Source organism: Loxodonta africana, chromosome 8, assembly GCF_030014295.1.
Source record: "Loxodonta africana isolate mLoxAfr1 chromosome 8, mLoxAfr1.hap2, whole genome shotgun sequence".
Classification (NCBI taxonomy): domain Eukaryota; kingdom Metazoa; phylum Chordata; class Mammalia; order Proboscidea; family Elephantidae; genus Loxodonta; species Loxodonta africana.
In genome coordinates this window covers 50,245,010-50,264,034 of record NC_087349.1, presented here as the reverse complement: position 1 = coordinate 50,264,034, position 19,025 = coordinate 50,245,010, and the positions used below count along the sequence as shown (strand labels likewise).

The window sequence follows — 19,025 nt, the reverse complement described above, 5'->3', positions numbered from 1 at the left end:
TCCAGATTATTTTCAGTTATTCTTTAGTGTGGTGTGATTGGAAAACAGTATTCGATAATGTTCAAAATGCTTCCTATGCTTATATAATTTTCATTTAGGAGAATATTCATTATTGAAAGAAGATGCAACTCAATCCCCTAATTGTACCTCCATTTTTTAAGCAAATAAGGGTGTTTTTGCTAAAATTAAAGGTAAGTACTACAGAATGAAATAGATATTTTAAACAGTCTGTGGATTTCACTTACGTGTATGTTGTCTGGGATTCAGATTCAAAAATTAATGAAAACTTTGTGCTTGTAACAATGTGAATAGTGGGATTACATCCATCAGAAGAAAATGCACTTTAAGCTATTTTTGCCGGGGTGGATGTCAAGCTCGTATTCTCTTTAATAGATTCGGTATCCTGTGATGAGATCTCCCATATAAAAAAGGCAAAGGGGCTGACCAAAAATCTGTTTCTGCTGAGAAGGAAGCTAATTAGCGCTCAGTGCTCTTGCCAAAATTGTGAAAGTCAACAATACTCTGTATATGTTGATCATATATATTTAAAAGATGTAGAGTGGGGTTTTCAGAACTCTGATTTGTCTCTCTCCCAGGTCAAGCTGAGCGACCGAATCATAGCCACTCCACAAGGACTCCTGATCCGCTCCATTCAAATTTCTGACCAAGGACTGTATCATTGCATTGCAACAGAAAACAGTTTCAAGCAGACCATAGCCAAGATCAACTTCAAAGTGTTAGATTCAGAAATGGTTGCTGTTGTGACAGACAAATGGTCTCCATGGACTTGGGCCAGCTCAGTGAGGGCTTTACCCTTCCACCCAAAAGACATCATGGGGGCATTCAGCCACTCAGAAATGCAGATGATTAATCAATACTGCAAAGACACTCGGCAGCAACATCAGCAGGGTGAAGAGCCCCAAAAGATGAGAGGAGACTACGGCAAGTTAAAAGCTCTCATCAATAGCCGGAAAAGTCGAAACAGGAGGAATCAGTTGCCAGAATCATAATGTTTTCTGATGTGGGGCTTGTGCCTCCAGGAACAAGTGTTCTGTCTCCGTTGGTCAAGTTTTGAGCAAAGAATCTTGTGCTTTACCCATGGGAAATTTCTGAGAAAAGAGGTTACTCAGTCCTGAAGTGAATTTTACATGAACTGAAATGAGCATGCATTTTCCTGTATGATATTGACTAGCAGTAGACATGTCATGGTCCTCATGGTGCATATAAATATTTAACTTAACCCAGATTTTATTTATGTCTTTATTTTACCTTTTCTTCAAAATCTGTGTGGGGGCTACAAGACTAGAATTGTTACATCCCTCAATTAAAAGAGGGCCGTAACCCTGTGGTCTTCCTTCCCTGCTTGTCAGTGATTTTTATATATGAAACAAATGCCAAGTTCACAGCTTTCACATAGTAAAAGTTATATAAATGCATGTGACAGGGCAGCTCTTAAAAGAAGTGTAGCATAGATAAAAGACAGGGAAGAGGGCATCTGAAAGGTGTATAAAAACATAAGTGATTCATAAAAAAAATACAATGATTTTATATGCTTCTAGTGAAATATATTACTGGTGGTTTTAAAGATAGATTGTAAAAACTGTCAGTTGCTGATATGTCATTGACCTTTGTTCCCTTGTTTCAGGAAGATAAAATGAATAACTTACACCATAAAGATCTTTGTTGAGAGTTACGTGAGTGAACCATTGAAGCTTATATTCCTACGTTACTGTCTTCCAAACAGAAGTACTTTCATTTTGGGAAGTTATTTAAGTTATTCTAGACTCAGAGAATGCAAACTTACATTGTTTAGTTTAATTACTGTTTTTGTCCTAATTTTTTATTCTGTGTATCAAATTAAGAAAAAAAAAAACACTTTTGAAGTGTCAAACTTCTATAGGAGGGACAAAACCATCAAGAAAAAAAAAGGTAGATGCAACTTTATTAAAACAAATTTATGACAAATGTTGGACTAGGTTTTCAATTTCAATAATTAAATTCAATGATTAATTTACTTTTTTCTTTTAACCAACCTTAGCATACTGATTTTTAAGTTAATACTTTATTTTTTTTTAAAGGGTTTCTTTTATGTGACAGAGAAGTGCACCTTATCTTGAGAAGTAAAAAAAAAAGAAAAAAATTCCTATATGAACAAAAATAAGCATTCTTTTTAAAAAGTTGCTGTGCTAGGTTTACTGGTACATAAATACAAATATGGCAAGTTTTATGATGAACGAGATCAAGTTTCTTCTAATTATATGTTTGAAGAATTTTATTAAAATAATATTGAAATTTTTTACTCCAAATATAAATCAGATAGGAAAAATATGAAAAACTTCCTGTTTTACTCATTCGTTTAAATTTCTCTTAAAAACACAACTTAAGCTTTTTCATTTTATTTGCTATTTAAGACGTTTTCATGTTTCAGGGTGAAAACAGAGGTTGATTATACCTAATCAAAATCTGGCGCAAAGGCTTTACGTGTAGTGTAGTGTAGTATGGACAGTCCTTGAAGAAGGTAATAAAGGTAAATATATTGCCTTTTTGGAAACCCTGGTGGCATAGTGGTTAAAAGCTATGGCTCCTATTCAAAAAGTCAGCAGTTGGAATCCTCCAGGTGCTCCTTGGGAACCCTATGGGGCAGTTCTACTCTGTTCTATAGGGTCGCTGTGAGTCGGAATCAACGGCAACAGATTTGGTTTGGGTTTGGGTTTATTGCCTTTTTAAGCACTGCAGTATAAGGCTTCAAGAATTAATATCAAAATGGATACTGTCATTGATCAGAATCTAATAATACAATTTATTACTTAAGTGGTGGTAAATTACGATATTTTAAGAGGAGGCCTCAATGGGACAAAAAAAAAGTTAAAACGCACAACATTAATAACACCAAACTTCCTTTTAAAAAAAAAAAGCAATTGTTTCATATGTATATGGTTCTAAAATAATCTCTAAACCAACTTATAATGATTTACCTGCTTAAAAGGTGTAATTAAGAAACCTTTTTTTTCTTCCTCTACATAGACAAATAGAAATGTGTATCAGGTAAGGCCAAAACCATCTTCTGTATTATGGCCGATCTATTCTATGTATCAAGTTGAAAGTAAAATTGTTTTAGAGTCAGAGTATAGAGTGATAAACAGAGGTCCCCTAGCTTCATGTAAACCCAGAGTGATAGACAATAAGGGTGGTTAGTTACATAATATTATTTGTGCTATTTAATACCTTCTATTTTGAACATTATTAAAATGTATATATTTTATTATTTTTCTTTTAAAAATATAGAAATCCTTCTTGAATATAACTATGCCAAATGTAAAAAAAATTCTTAAAAATATCATTAATGTATAGTGAATGTTGGTGTTTGATTGGTTTTATGTAGTTTGACTGTTTGATGACTTAACATGTTTTTCATTTGAATTGTATATAAAATGTCCTAGAAATGCACTTTTTTTCAAAGTGTAGGTTTGTGAATAGATTTTAGCTTGATGAAACTGTCATTACAGTGAATGTTCACTCTTCTAAGAAAAGTAACTAAATGTAGTTAGCGCATTAATATTTAATTGGATATTGAAGATATCATTCGCCTAGCAAAATAAAACATGTTGAATTCCGCAAAGATGTCTTTAGTGTTTCTTTTTAATGTAGGGGTAAATTACTTGTTGACATGATAGAATGTAATGAATTCTTATATTTTTTTATCTTTTTAAATTTACTGTTATTTATCCATTTTGTGACAGTAATGCCTATAGATAGTTCAAAACTTAACACTTCCAGAATGGCACACAAAGAAAACTCTGCTTTTGCCACGATCCCTCATTTAACCGTCTCCCAACCTCAGCAGCATCTGGTGTCATCAGTTTCTTGTGAATTCTTCCACCATTCTATGCCTACCATGTCTGTCGACAGTTACTCGGAATGCGTTGCGTCAACATTGGAAAAGAAGTATAGCTTAAGAGTGCATGGGCTTTGGAGCCAGACTGCCTAGGTTTGAATCCAAGCTCACCATCTTATCTTGTCAAAATTATTAAATCTCACTTTGTCTTAGCTCTCGGCAAAGTACATACCAGTAAAATGTTAGAACAGAACTATAGTAAATATTCAACAAATGTCTTAATATTTCCATCTATATGAGGTGACATCTTTCTAGAATAGGGAGGAAGCTTTCCATTGGGTTCCATGTTAGGTTAAATCCAGTGATCCAGGCTGGGGATCATTTAACAGTTATTGGGTCGGTGAACTTAATAACATCCTATCAAGTACAAGAGGCCTTTATAAAAGTGGGGAGAAGGGAGCCACAGGTTAAATTAACTTAAAATTCTGCTAACACGTTTAAATAATGGAACTATTGGAGCTTTCTTCTGTCTCCCCCTGGACTTTAAATCTGTAGTAACGTCAGTGAAGAAAAACAGAAACAACAAAAATTAAAAGCTGTTTCAATAGGTCTTCCAACCCAACGATTCTGTGCAACTCCCTAATTGCCTTCATATTTCTCAGTATCTATCTTGTCTTATATTTCAACTTAACTTTAATTTTTAAAAATATTATAATTTTAATGTATTTCTGATACATTATGTCTTCTACTTATGTGAAAAAAATCAAGAAAAAGATGATTTCCTACTAAAGCCTAGCTAAAGTCAAGAGAGACATGGCAACTTTGTTTTGCAGCCTAGTTAAGCCTGTGAAAGAAACTTCAGTTTAGACAAGGAAATGAGCAAAGTAAATTTTTTTTTTTTTTTTACTTAACCAGAGGCATTGAGAATTTCATTATATTCTGTGCATGATGACAAAGCTATGGAAAATAACCTTTATTGCCTGGCTTTTTTTTTTTCTTAAGAGTTTATCTCACCTTCCTTTTATCCACCATCTTCTGTATACTAATACAACTTCCCTACCAAAATCAAAATGAAGAGCAACAAATTCCATGTATGTGTCAGTCAGTGAACTTCATTGTCAATCTTTTTTTTTTTCCCTATACGGCCTCTGGCATATGTTTCAATTTTTATGGTTTCATAACAGTATTGCCTTCAGATTGCACAGGTACTGAGAGTTAGAAGAACTAGCTCCAAGATAAGAAAATGCCATCTTCTTTTCAGTGACTCTAATGTATTTGTCTATTCACCTCATAAAATAATACTTCCCACACAGTTCGAATTGTGTATTTCTCAGGGCTATTATGTTGCCATGCTTGAGTGTTACTTACATAAAGTGCTATTAAAGAATGACATTATAACAAACACATTAGAACTGTTTATTCGATGTAAAGTTACCTCTCCACTCCAAGTACTAAACCAGGGTTAATTCTATTCCTTAAGTGTTTTTGCTCTGAATTATTTATACAAAAAATGTCATGCAAAGGATTTTGTGAGATCAAAAGCATTGTGATATGTGCAATGCAAAATGGACATAAAATGAAATTATTATGAAAATAAAAGTCATTGTTTCTCTGGAAACAACATGATCATTTGGCTTATAAGGGGTATGAAGAACTGAAAAGAATAGTCTGCTTTCTTAGGTCTTTTCATGTCTGTTATTTCCACAATTCTACTTAGGTAAACAAAGTTATGTTTTACTTTTCTCTTTATACTGCGTTAGGGGTAAATTATGATTATCTTCCCTTCTCTGCTACATCATGGTTAGTCAAACTGAAAATTAGACCATTAAATAAGTACCTTTTTTTGAGTTGATATGAACTGGCAGTTGTTGTAAGTTGTAGTTTGAAGTGAAAGCTTGACTTATGAATAGGAAAAAGGCAAGGGAAGCCAAAAACAAAGATGTGATCCAAGCTACACCATCCTGGGACATTCAATGCAATTTCAATGATAGTTTTAAGTATGAATATGTAGATGTATGTATATACCAATTATACCCAAACACACAAACTAGCTAAATTCAATGAATTTATTATTGCAAAATGATATCAGTTTCTACTTTAAGTTCTCATCCAGATTCTCCACTTATTAGACATATAACCTTGGAACAGTACGTAATCCCTCTTGATGTATTAGTGTCACTTTCTCTAAAATTGGATTTATGATAATACCCAGTACATGTGGTTGTTGTTATTGTCGTTGTTAGTTGGGATGGAGTAAGTTCTGACTAGCAACTCTATGTACAACAAAATGAAACACTGCCTGGTCCTGCACCATCCTTACAATCATTGCTATGTTTGAGCCCATCTTTGCAGCCACTGTGTCAATCCATCTCGTTGAGGGTCTTCCACTTTTTTGCGAATCCTCTACTTTACCAAACATGATGTCCTTCTCCAGGGATTGATCCCTCCTGTCCAAAGTACGTGAGAAGTCTTGCCATCCTCACTTCTAACAACTACAACTACATGTGGTAGTTGTGAGAATTAAATAAATTAATACATGGGATGTTATTAAAGTGCCTGGCACATAGTGAAAGCTCAGTGAGTGCATGCTATGATTACTCCATCAGGAGAGCAAAACCATTTTATTCTGTTATTTGAGCAATTGCCTCCCTTTTACCTGAAGTTACTTCTAAATAGTTCAATTAATGTTTGATGTCATTTGTCTATATTCACACATATGGCAACATAATTGTTCTATTTGACCTTTGCCATCACTTCACAAGTGTCCTCTGAGTTGTCCCTTGTTCCTGTCGCAAAGTTCCTTCAGGGAAGCTGCACTTTCCGCTATTCCCAAACATACAAATAAAGGGGATTTTCCTGGTATGCGCGCACCATTCTGACAGACAGCTGAGAGCCTCTACCACCTAAAATCAGGAAATTGTGTATGTGTGTGTGTTGTCTCCCCCTCTAGGATCTTGTGCCTTCCCTGGACACAAACCCGAAAGTGTGGTAGAAGTAGTATAAGACCCACAACCCCTATGCATTCGCCATCCTTCCTCCTTCATTTCGCTCCTCGTTGCCGTGGTCTCTGATGCATGGATTATCCACTGAATATCTCCAATGAGCTTGAGCAACGGATTTCAAATTTTGTCACTCAAATACCTCCTAAGAGAATTTTGAAAAGCTATGTAGCCTCTCACGCATTTTGAAATTAACATCTAAATTTTTATTCTAAGTTTAATTGCAAAAAATATAATTTCCAGTGTGATATGAATTAAAAAAATTTTAAATAAAATACTGTAGTCACTTTTTAGAATGGCAGCAATGGAATAAAAATGACAAGAATTTGGTATCTACCATCATATTTTTAAATAGTAAATGGTAAGCTTTTTTAACAATGAAAATTTATATTATTTCTATTTCTCATTCTACATGCTCCATAAAATTTAACATTTTATACTTGAAACAATTTTATTGATAACTTTCTTATACACCTCTGTAACAAAAATATGTATATTTGTTTAATTTTTATTTAAAATTCCCTATGATCTAAGTATAATTTTTTTATTTTGGATTAAATTAATATTAAAATTATCTATTATAACTTATCAAAGAACAGAAATATTATAAAATTTGAAAATCATTAAACATGAAAGTAAAATGCTAAAGGGAAATGCATAGCATGAGATGAATGAAATTTATTTTTCTTCAGCTAATTAAATTACATGTGGATGAGTCTTATTTATAGAGAGGATGAAAGAAGATTCAACCACAATGCTATTTCTTATATATATATATATTTTTAGATATAAAAGCAATGAAGAACTGTGCTTACATATTAGGTGAAGATGGAAAAGCTTTTGTTATAGTGCTGTTGTTCAAATATTTGAATACCTTTTGAAGAATATGCCTCATATGGTCTATCAACAAAATTTACGTTAATGAGCTGACAATTTGATTAGATTTTTGCTACAATTTTATTAAGGAAAAATATTTGAAAACATCATTATTCTTCTCAATACTTGTACCAATACTCCCAGTTATACTTTTGCTGGGTTCTCTGGCTTTACTGAGCTATCTCCATATTTTGTTCTGTTTTTCCAGAGTACTCCTGTTTCTTCTACTTATGCAGACTCCCAGCAGCCACTTGCTAAATGAGTGAGCTTGAGAAAAGTACACAACCCCTCTGTGCTTCTTGGGTTTCTCATCTGATAAATATAAATAATATTAATCACCTCATAAGGATGTTGTGATCAGTAGTGTTCACATATAAAGTGCTTATCACATGTCTGCCACATGATTAAGATAGTATTATTAGTTTGATTTTTTTTTTACATGCTTTTGTAAAACCCCTCAGCTTTATTCAGAAGCCCCAGTGACTATTCGTTATCTTTATCATTATTACATCAATCTCATAAGGCTACTATAAAGGTTAATTGAGATAATGCAAAGTACTTATAACTCACCTGGTATAAAATACATATTGAGTAAATATTGGCTATTTTTATTACTACACCTATGATGCTGGAAATGCCATTTATTAATTCTTTTAACAAAACTCATTGAGCATTTGCTATGTTCCTGGTAGTATTTTAGGCATTAAGATTATAATAGCAATGTCCCTGTCACTGTGAAGCCTACATTTTAGAGGAGAAGAAAATTAAAAAATAAGCAAATAAATAAGGAATATGTTTGGTTGAGATAAGTGCAATAAAGAAAATTAAAGAAAGATAAGGAAAGGGTGAAAAGATCAGGGGAAGAGCACCCCAGGTAGAAGGATAAGATACGATCCAAAACGTAGAAGAACCAAGTCACTTGGGTCCTGATGATTATGGTGAAGAGTTTGGGTTTGATTCAATGGATATGGAAGCCACTGGAGAATGTGACATGAGTAATTTAAATTCCTTAAACTATACATTTATGTCTGTATTTCAAAGGACACTTAAGAGCAAGAATGGAGAAAAAACACAAAAACAAACTTGGAGATCATGACATATTTTAAAAAGAGCACATAGCTCTGGCAGATTCAAATATTGACCTTCATTCACAAAGAGGTATAAACACTGGTAATAGATTCTTCCTGGAGTACAGTTTTGGAATAAGGGGAAGGAGTAAAAAAGCAAGAGTATTCAGCCCCTGGGAGTGAGGAAGGATGGGTAGTGTCTTGGTTATTTAGTGCTGCTATAATTTTTTTTTTTTTTTTTATAACAGAAATATCACAAGTGGATGGCTCTAACAAAGAGAGTTTATTTTCTCACAGTCCAATAGGCTAGAAGTCTAAATTCAGGGCCCTGGCTCCAGGGGAGGCTATATTTCTCTGTTGGCTCAGGAGTAAGGTCCTTGTCATTAGTCTTCGCTTGATCTGGGAGCATGTCAGCACAGGAACCTCAGGTTCAAAGGATGCGCTTTGCTCCCAGTACTGCTTTCTTGGTGGTATGAGGTCCCCCTGTCTCTCTGCTTGCTTTTCTCTTTTATATCTCAAGGAGATTGGCTTAAGACACTATCTAATCTTGCATATCTTATCAATATAACCGCCACTAATCCATCTCTTTTCATCATAGTGATAGGCTTTACAACACATAGTGAAATCACATAAAATGGTGGACAATCACACAATACTGGAACTCATGGCCCAGCTAAGTTGACAGATATTTTTGAGGGACACAATTTAGTCCATGACAGGTGCTGTTCCCCAGAAGAAAAAAAAAAGACATAAGAAGTGATTACAAAGGACTAACCCTAGCAGTGCTCCTAGAACAAGGATATGCACAAACTGCTAGAAGAATTTATTACCCAGTAATGCCCAGCAGGAGGAAATAACTTAGAGAGTTTACTATTGAGAACCAAAGCAGGCAAAGAGAAAAATCCAAAGGCCATTAAAGACAGTGCTGCGTGAATACTTTAAAATAGGCTCGGGTTACATGGACAGTGGTTCTAAATAACTGGTAATGCAAATTGTCTCTATGGATAAGAAGCCACAGTAAACAAGCTTACTGCAAATAGAACAAGACATGATTAAGAGACCAACTCTTAGTAAAGACCAGCTGCCTTAATGGCCTTGTTCCTTAATCCTGATTTTATTTACTGGGGAAATGATGCACTTTAATCCTGAATTTAGAAGCAAGCTGTCTAAGCGAGGAGAGCATGTGGTGAAATATCCTTTTTGAGATGAAAGGGCATTCACCGTGTAGTTTCTGTGAGAACTCAGATCTTTATTTGGGTCATTAGGGTCAGCATTGAAGCAGTGTTTCTGGGGCTGTGACAACCCCTCACAATGGACCCTCTCACCATAAATCACTGCCTTGCTCTGTCATGTGAAGAAGGGAAACTAATTTTTTTCCAGGAAGACAATATCTGGATCCCATTGAGGCAGAATCATCAGAAGTTGGCATTGAGGCTTTAAACATGGAAATATAGACAAGCTCCTTCTCAGGAAAGGAAAACTTATAAACACTTAAATAGAATAGGAATCTGAAAAGGGGAAAGAAGAAAGGAAAGACTAATTCATCACTTCACCTCTCCTTTGAGAGCATTATTCTACATCATCCCTACCACCAACCAAAACCCATAGCCATCAAGTAGATTCCAACTCATAGTGAGCCTATAGTAGAGGGTAGAAGTGCCCCCATAGGGTATCCAAGGAGTGGCTGTGGACTCAAACTGCTGACCTTTTGGTTAGCAGCCAATCTCTTAACCACTACACCACCAAGGCTCCATCCCTATCACCACCATCACCAAAATCAACAGCTTGCCTCAAGAAAAAATGTTCATAACTATTGAACAGCAAGGGGATGCTTAACACGTTCTGAGGTCATCAGCACTTGTTCTTTTTTTAATTATCAGGAGGAATAAAAATCATTTTACAGGCTACTTTGAAATACTCTCATTTAGAAAATAAATAAAGCTCTGTAAGGGCTTCCTCTACTTCTCCCAGTTAGTTTGTCCCTCTTTGCTCTTCCCACATGGCTTGGTTAATAATGTTTTATAGCACTCACTATTTATTAAATTTGATCTGCCATTTTTTTTTTTTTTTTTGCCAGCTATAGTGTGAGCTTCTTATCTGAATCACTTTTTATTTTTAGTATCTAGGACATTACTACTCTCCTGATAACAAATAGGTACTTAGTAAACATGAGTGAAATAGATGTCCAGTCTTTCCTTTTTTATAGTATTCAATGAATCTTTACATAATCCGTTGTTGTTGTTAAGTGTCATCTAGTCATTGTGACTCATAGCGACCCTATGTACAACAGAAGGAAACACTACCCAGTCCTGCGCCATCCTCACAATCCTTGCTGTGTTGACCCCATCATTGCAGCCACTGTCAATCCATCTCATTAAGGGTCTTCCTTTTTTTTTGCTGACCCTCTGCTTTACCAAGCATGATGTCCTTCTTCAGGGACTGGTCCCTCCTAATAACATGTCCAAAGTAAGCAAAATGAAGTCTCACTATCCTTGCTTCTAAGGAGTATTCTGTCTGTACTTCTCCAAGACAGACTTGTTTTTCCTTCTGGCAGTCCATGGTATATTCAATATTCTTTACCAACACCATAATCCAAAGGCATCAATTCTTTTTTGGTATTCCTTATGCATTGTCCAGCTTTTACCTGCATATGAGGTGACTGAAAACACCGTGGCTTGGCTCAGGTGCACCTTAGTCCTTGAAATGATGTGTTTGCTTTTCAACACTTTAAAGAGGCCTTTTGCAGCAGATTTGCTCAATGCAATATGTCATTTGGTTTCCTGACTGCTGCTTCCACGGACATTGATAGTGGATTCAAGTAAAATGAAATCCTTGATAACTTCAAAATTTTCTCTGTATATCATGATGTTGCTTACTGGTCCAGTTGTGCAGATTTTTGTTTTCTTTATGTTGAGGTGTAATCCGTACTGAAGGCTGTGGTCTTTGATCTTTGTCAGTAAGTGCTTCAAGTCCTCTTTGCTTTCAAAGAACAAGATTGTGTCATCTGCATATCACAGGTTGTTAATGAGTCTTCCTCCAATCTGGATGCCATGTTCTTCTTCACGCAATCCTGCTTCTCAGATTATTTGCTCAGTATATGAATTGAATAACCATGATGAAACGATATGACCCTAACACACATCTTTCTTGATTTTAAACCACACAGTATTCCCTCGTTCTGTTCAAACAACTGCCCCTTGGTCTATGCACAGGTTCCTCATGAGCACAATTAAGCGTTCTGGAATTCCCATTTGTGGCAATGTTCTCCATAATTTGTTATGATCCACAGGGTCAAATGCCTTTGCATAGTCAATGAAACATACATAAATAACTTTCTGGTATTCTCTGCTTTTGGCCATAATCTAACATCTAATAAATAAAATCAAAACCAAACCCGTCGTCATAGAGTTGATTCTGGGTCATAGGGGCCCTACAGGACAGAGAAAACCATATGGTTTTCAAGTACCACCTGGTGGATTTGAACTACCAATCTTTTGGTTAGCAATAATAGCTTTTAACCACTACAACACCATAAATATGGCATCATAAATACTATATACTGAAATACGGCATTTCAGAACGTGAACATATATTGCTTTGAAAACCATTATGGCATGTAGGACATCAACTAAAACTTGTGCTCAAACATGACAATTAAGAATCTGCTAACTGCCCCATAATAATACCACCCTTATTCTCCAAGGGCAAATCTGCTGTGAAAGTCTCTTTAAAGTGTTAAAAATCAAAGATGTCACTTTAAGGGCTATGGTGCACCTGACCCAAGCCATGGTGTTTTCAATCGCCTCATATGCATGTGAAAGCTAGACAATGAATAAAGAAGACCAAAGAAGAATTGATGTGTTTATGGTGTTGGCAAAGAATATTGAATATACCATGGAATGCCAGAATAATGAATGAGTCTGACTTGGAAGAAGTACAAGAAATGCTTCCTTAGAAGCAAAAATGGCGAGACTTTGTCTCATACTTTGGACAGGTTATCAGGTGGGATCAATCCCTGGAGAAGGATATCTTGCTTGGTAAAGTAGATGGTCAGTGAAAAAGAGGAAGACCCTCAAGAAGACGGATTGACCCAGTGGCTGTAACAATGGACTCAAGCATAACAATTGTGGGGATGGCGCAGAAACGAGCAGTGTTTTGTTCTGTCATGCATAGGGTCACTGTGAGTTGGAACAAAATAGATGGCACCTAACAACAACAACAATTCTCCAAGGGAAACCTAAGCCAAATATAAGATATTTAATAACAAAAGATAACATTCAAATAATTTATGTCACAAGGACAAAAAGAAAATATGATTAAAAATGTACATTATTCTATTGGTGTAATATTTAAGTACTACTTATTCATTGTCTCATCTAATTCCCCCAGCAATACTTATTTGGTGAGTATTATTACATGAATTTTATAGATGGCAAAACAAGTTCATAGTTTCCACAGCCAGCAAGCTAGCAAGACTAGGGTTGAAAACTACATCCGCTCTTTGTCTAATAACAAGAAAGGAGTAAGGGTTTAGAGAATGAAGATTTTACTGTAGTAATCTGGGAATATAATTAATGATATTGTTCAGTAATTTCTGCATTCTGTTAGATAATCTTTCTTTGGAATAGACACAAATATGGATCTCTTCCAGTCAGTTGGCCAGGTAGCTGTCTTCCAAATTTCTTAGCATAGATGAGAGAACACTTCCAGCACTGCATCCGTTTGCTCAGTCAGTATCCCATCAATTCCTGGAGCCTCGTTTTTCACCAATGCCTTTGGGGTAATTTGGACCTCTTCCTCCAATACCATCTGTTCTTGATCATATGCTACCTTCTGAAATGGTTGAACATTGATTAGTTCTTTTTGGTACAATGACTCTGTGTTTCCCTTACATCATCTTTTGGTGCTTCCTGCCCACAGAATCCTTCAAAATTGCGACTTTAGGTTTGAATTTTTTCTTCGGGTCTTTCATCTTAAGAAATGCCAAGAGTGATTACTCTTTTTGTTTTTTTAACTCCAGGTCTTTGTACCTTTCTTTATAATACTTTGCCTTTTCAAGCCACCCCTTGAAGCCTTCTGTTCAGCTCTTTTACTTCATCATTCCTTCCTTTTGCTTTCACTACTCAATGTTCGAGAGCAAATTTCAGAGCCTCTTCTGACGTTCATTTTGGTCTTTTTTTTCTTTCTTGTCTTTTTAATGACTTTTTTCTTTCTTCACATATGATGTCATCTCACAACTTGTCTGGTCTTTGGTCATTAGTGTTCAATGTGTAAAATCTATTCTTGAGATGGTCTCCAAATTCAGGTGGGATATACTCAAGGCCCTATTTTGGTTCTCCTGGACTTGTTTTAATTTTCTTCAGCTTCAACTTGAACTTCCATATGAGCAATTAATTCTTTGTTTTGCAGTCAGCCCATGGCCTTGCTCTGATTGATATTGAGCTTCTCCACTGTCTCCTTTCACCGATGTAGTGGGTTTGATTCCTGTGTATTCATTCTGGTGAGGTCCATGTGTCTAGTCACCATTTATGTTGTTGAGCAAAAGGTATTTGTAATCAAGAAATTGTTGGTCTTGCAAAATTCTATCATACCATCTTTGTTGTCATTTCTGTGTCCAGGGTCGTATTTTCCAATTACTAATACTTCTTCATTTCCAACTTTTGTATTACAATCACCAGTGATTATCAATGCAGCTTGATTGCATATGTGATAAATTTCAGACTACCAAAGTTGGTAAGAACCTTCATTTCCTCATCTTTGGCATTAGTGGTTCATGTGAAAATTTGAATAATAGTTGCATTAACTGGTTATATCCTATCACTGACAGCGTTGTGCTTCAGGATAGATCTTGAAATGTTCTTTTTCACAATGAATATGACACCATTCCTCCTTAATTTGCCGTTCCTGGTATAGTAAATAATATGATTGTCTGATTCAAAGTGGCCAATACCAGTCCATTTCAGGCCACTAATGCCTAGAGTATTGATCTTTATGTGTCCATTTCATTTTTGATGACTTCTAATTTTCTTAGATTCATACTTCATATGTTCCATATTCCAATTATTAATAGACATTTGCATCTGTTTCTTCTTATTTTGAGTCTTGCCACATTAGCAAATGAAGGTCCTAAAAGTTTGACTCCATCCACGTCACTAAGATTGATTCTTTTTTGAGGTGGCAGCTCTTCCCTAGTCATATTTTGAGTGCTTTCCAACCTGAGGGGCTCATCTTCTGGCAATGTATGAGACAACGTTCACTGCTATTCATAAGGTTTTCACTGGCCAATTTTTTCAGAAGTAGACCACCAGGTCCTTCTTCCTAGTCTGTCTTAGTCTGGAAGTTCAACTGAAACCTGTCCATAATGGGTGACCCTGCTGGTATCTGAAATACCAGTGGCACACATTTCAGCATCACGGCAACACACAAGCCACCTCAGTAGGACAAAGTGACAGATGCTTGGTGGTAAATTTTTGCTGAAGAAAATTCAAAAATGGTTACAGTGGTACCTTGACAAGGAACTGCCAGATTGAAGCCAGCTTCAGAAAAGGACATGGAACAAGGGATATAGTTGCTGATGTCAGAGGGATCTTGGCTGAAAGCAGATAATACCAGAAAATGTTTACCTGTGTTTTATTGACTATGCAAAGGCATTTGACTCTGCGGGCATAACAAATTATGGATAAGCTTGCAATATATGTGAATTCTAGAACACTTAATTGTCCTCATGAGGAACCTGTACATAGACCAAGAGGCAACAGTTTGAACAGAACAAGGGGATACTGTGTGTTTCAAAATCAAGAAAGGTATACATACAGTTGTATCCTTTCACCATACTTATTCAATCTCTATGCTGAGCAAATAATCCAAAAAGCTGGACTATATGAAGAAGAATGTGACATCGGGATTGGAGGTAGACTTATTAACAACCTGGGATATGCAGATGACAAAACCTTGCTTGCTGAAAGCAAGGAGGATTAGAAGCACTTACTGATGAAGACCAAAGACTATAGCCTTCAGTATGGATTACACCTCAATTAAAGAAAACAAAATTCTCAAGACTAGGCCTATAAGAAGCATCATGACAAATGGAGAAAATATTGAAGTTGTCAAGGATTTCAATTTACTTGGATCAGCAATCAGTACCCATGGAAGCAGCAGTCAAGAAATCAAATGACATACTGCACTGGGCCAGTCTGCTGCAAAATACCTCTTTAAAGTGTTAAAAAGCCAAGATGTCACTTCGAAGACTAAGGTGTGCCTGGTGTAAGCCATGATATTTTCAATTGTCTTGTAGGTATGCAAAAGCTGGCCGATGAACAAGACAAGCCAAAGCAGAATTGATGCCTTTGAATCATGATATTGACAAATAATATTGAATATACCATGGACTGCTAGAATAATGAACAAGTCTGACTTGGAAGAAGTACAGCCAGAGTGCTCCTAGGAACTGAGGATATTGAGACTTTTTCTCACATACTTGGGACATATTATCAGAAGAGTCCAGTCCCTGGAGAAGGTAGATGGTCAGTAAAAAAAAAAAAAAAAAGAAAAGAAAAGAAAACCTTCAACGAGGTGGATTGGCCCAGTGAGTGCAACAATGGGCTCAAACATGATGATGATTATGAGGATGGCACAGGATTGGGCAGTGTTTCATTCTTTTATACATAGAGTTGGTATGAGTGAATTCTGTCTCATAGTGACCCTGTAGGTCTGAACAGAGCTTCCCCTGAGGAATTCCAAGGCTGTAGTCTTTACAGAACCAGATTGTCATATCTTTCTCCCTCGGAGCAGCTGGTGGGTTCAAACCGCTGACCTTTCAGTTAGCATCTGAGTCCTTTAACCACTGCTCCACCAGGCTCTTTATGCAGGATTTAAGGATTATAAAAATCTCTGGCAAGAGGAACACATTGTCAGCACATGCTGAAACAGCTGGAGCCAGAGAACAAAGTGTTTTTAGTTAAATGGCTCTTAAGTATTGGAATACTCTGGGTGAAAAGTGTGAGGTCAGGTGGGAAGACCAGGGTGGTCCCCAAAGCTGTCACATACAGCCATTTTACAGATGATAAAACTGATACCCATAAAGAGGATACACAACATTTTGTAGCCAAGCCAGGTCTTCTATTTTCTAATAAACTGCTTTTTCCACATATTCAAGTGACCTAGAGATGTGGTTATGCAACGCAGACAACAGTGCACAAGACCAAAAAATTACTCTTTTCAGCTGTCAGCATCAAATAAGTGAGAGCTTGAGTTTCTGGGCTCCTATGTCATGGGATGGCTGCTGTTCAATTGCACTGTCTAACCAAACCAGATTTCTTGGTCAGTCTCATTTGGCTTTGCTCAGCCGCACATGGCCTTGGTGTGAAACAGGGCCAAAATGAAAGGAGAATTTACTTTTTCTTAATCTACATTTTCTGCTTGGTGAAAAAACAAAGATCTTTGCCCTGAGGGTCACAAGGACAACTTTCTTCAAATTTCTTATCAGTAGTTGAGGATTATTTTGTCAGCATCACTGTCTTTTTAACAGGTGCTAGGAATAAGACAACCAGCCGCAGATGTAGAGTACAGAAAAGTCATCTGAAAAAAGAGTCATTAAAAAACTTATTTGTCCTCTGTTATGCCTCTTTGGAAAGAAGCTAGTATACTACAGCCTGATTACTAACAGGATGCACAGTACTTCTGGTCTAAATTAGGATTACCCAATTAGCAATAAGCAATATTTGCTTATTAGCAACAATTGCCTAATAAGCAGGTATGGATTACCCAATAAGCAAAGGATGCAGGTTGAAAAACAGGTGATATTGTGTACCACAGATTAGTAAGTAAGCACAAGTAAACATGTGCATACCTTGCTTAATGTAAACCCGCTTGCACCTTGCTTACGGGTTAATCCATCCCCGGATTTAACCCAACATCATCTTACCCTCCTCCCCAAGCCCTTCTTTTTCCTACTTCCCCTATCCCTCTATCTCCTCCATTCCAGCGCTTCTCGAACTTTAATGTATATTGAATTACCCTTGAACCTTGTTAAAAGACAGATTCTCATTCAATAGATCTGGGGTTCCTTTAAAGGGTCTGCATTTCTAGGAAGCTCTAGGTAATTTTCTAGGTAATGCCCAGGCGGTGGTCTGCAGACTACACTTCGAGTGGCAAAGCTCCATTTCAATTTATGGTAAAGGACTGAGATGATGCAGGTAGATTTGGGAGGAAGGGAAGAGAGAATTAATTTCATTCTCCTCTTCTCAGCACTCACGCTGAGCACTTAAGCCCTTCACACTGAAACCAGCATTCCTTTTCTTTGAATATGAGAAACAGTTTTCAATTGGAACAGCGGAAACAGACTCTAAGACTATACAATGTATCTTTTCATAAAATAATCTGTCTCTTTTGGTGCAATAAAAGGAAAACCTTTCTCCAAAAAATCTGATGTTGTTCACTGTTCATAGCGGCTGCTCATTAAATTTAATGTGACTTTTCTGTAGGCTCATTTTAAAAACAAAGTAAAATTATTTTCTCCAAGACTTAACCTAAACTAGTGTTAAGGCCAGTGGTGTACTGGTCAAAGTTTAACAGCTGGTTCTCCAGGGTGAAAGGGGGAAGAGGGGGAGAAACCCTGATTTGTAGCATTTTCCCATTTCCTTTTTTGTAAATACTAGCACCATAACAATTTCAAGCTATCAGTGTGAGATCACTGAGTCATTGAATATGAAATTGGAAAGAGATTCACATAATTGGTCTTCAGAGCCAGTAAGAGAAACCAATGAAAGACTCCACCAAGAGAGAGTTGAAGCTGCAAGAAAGGATGACAAAATTCAAAGAAAATCACAAAGGGAAAGGATGTTGATGACCTTCCACAGACATTTGCATCCGTATCAAGTCCTCTGTTTCATTTATCCTCATCTCATAGTTAACTTTGGTTTGTCCCCAGATACTACATCATAAACGAGTGTTCTAAATATCTTTGGTTTTTTATTGTTTACAGTAAATGATTAATTTTTTTTTAATTTAATTGAAAATTTGACTCCATTAAAACTATTTCTGAAGAAAAAAAATAGTGCCCAAATTTTTGAGTCTTTAATTAAAAAATGAAAGGATAGATTAAATTGCTATGGTGGCTATCTGTGATTTTTAAGGGAACAGGCAGTATCTCCTAAATTATTGCTATTGAAAACAAATTTCTGTTTTGCTGAGATTAATTTTACCTGAGGCACAGTTATTTTATAATTGTGAAGCAGCTTTCTGAATTTG

The 19,025-nt window shown here is 36.2% G+C and overlaps 1 protein-coding gene across 3 annotated transcripts in view; it reads left to right on the top strand.

The window, feature by feature from the left end:
• Positions 1-3,619, top strand: part of SEMA3C (semaphorin 3C) — a 197,845-nt gene extending 194,226 nt beyond the window's left edge. For all 3 annotated transcript variants that reach the window (XM_010587309.3, XM_010587308.3, XM_003407177.4), the window contains exon 18: positions 597-3,619. In XM_010587309.3, coding sequence (XP_010585611.1) covers positions 597-1,010 — 414 coding nt within the window. In that variant the 3' untranslated portion in view covers positions 1,011-3,619. The remainder of the gene's footprint in view (positions 1-596) is intronic.
• Positions 3,620-19,025: the final 15,406 nt, after the last annotated feature.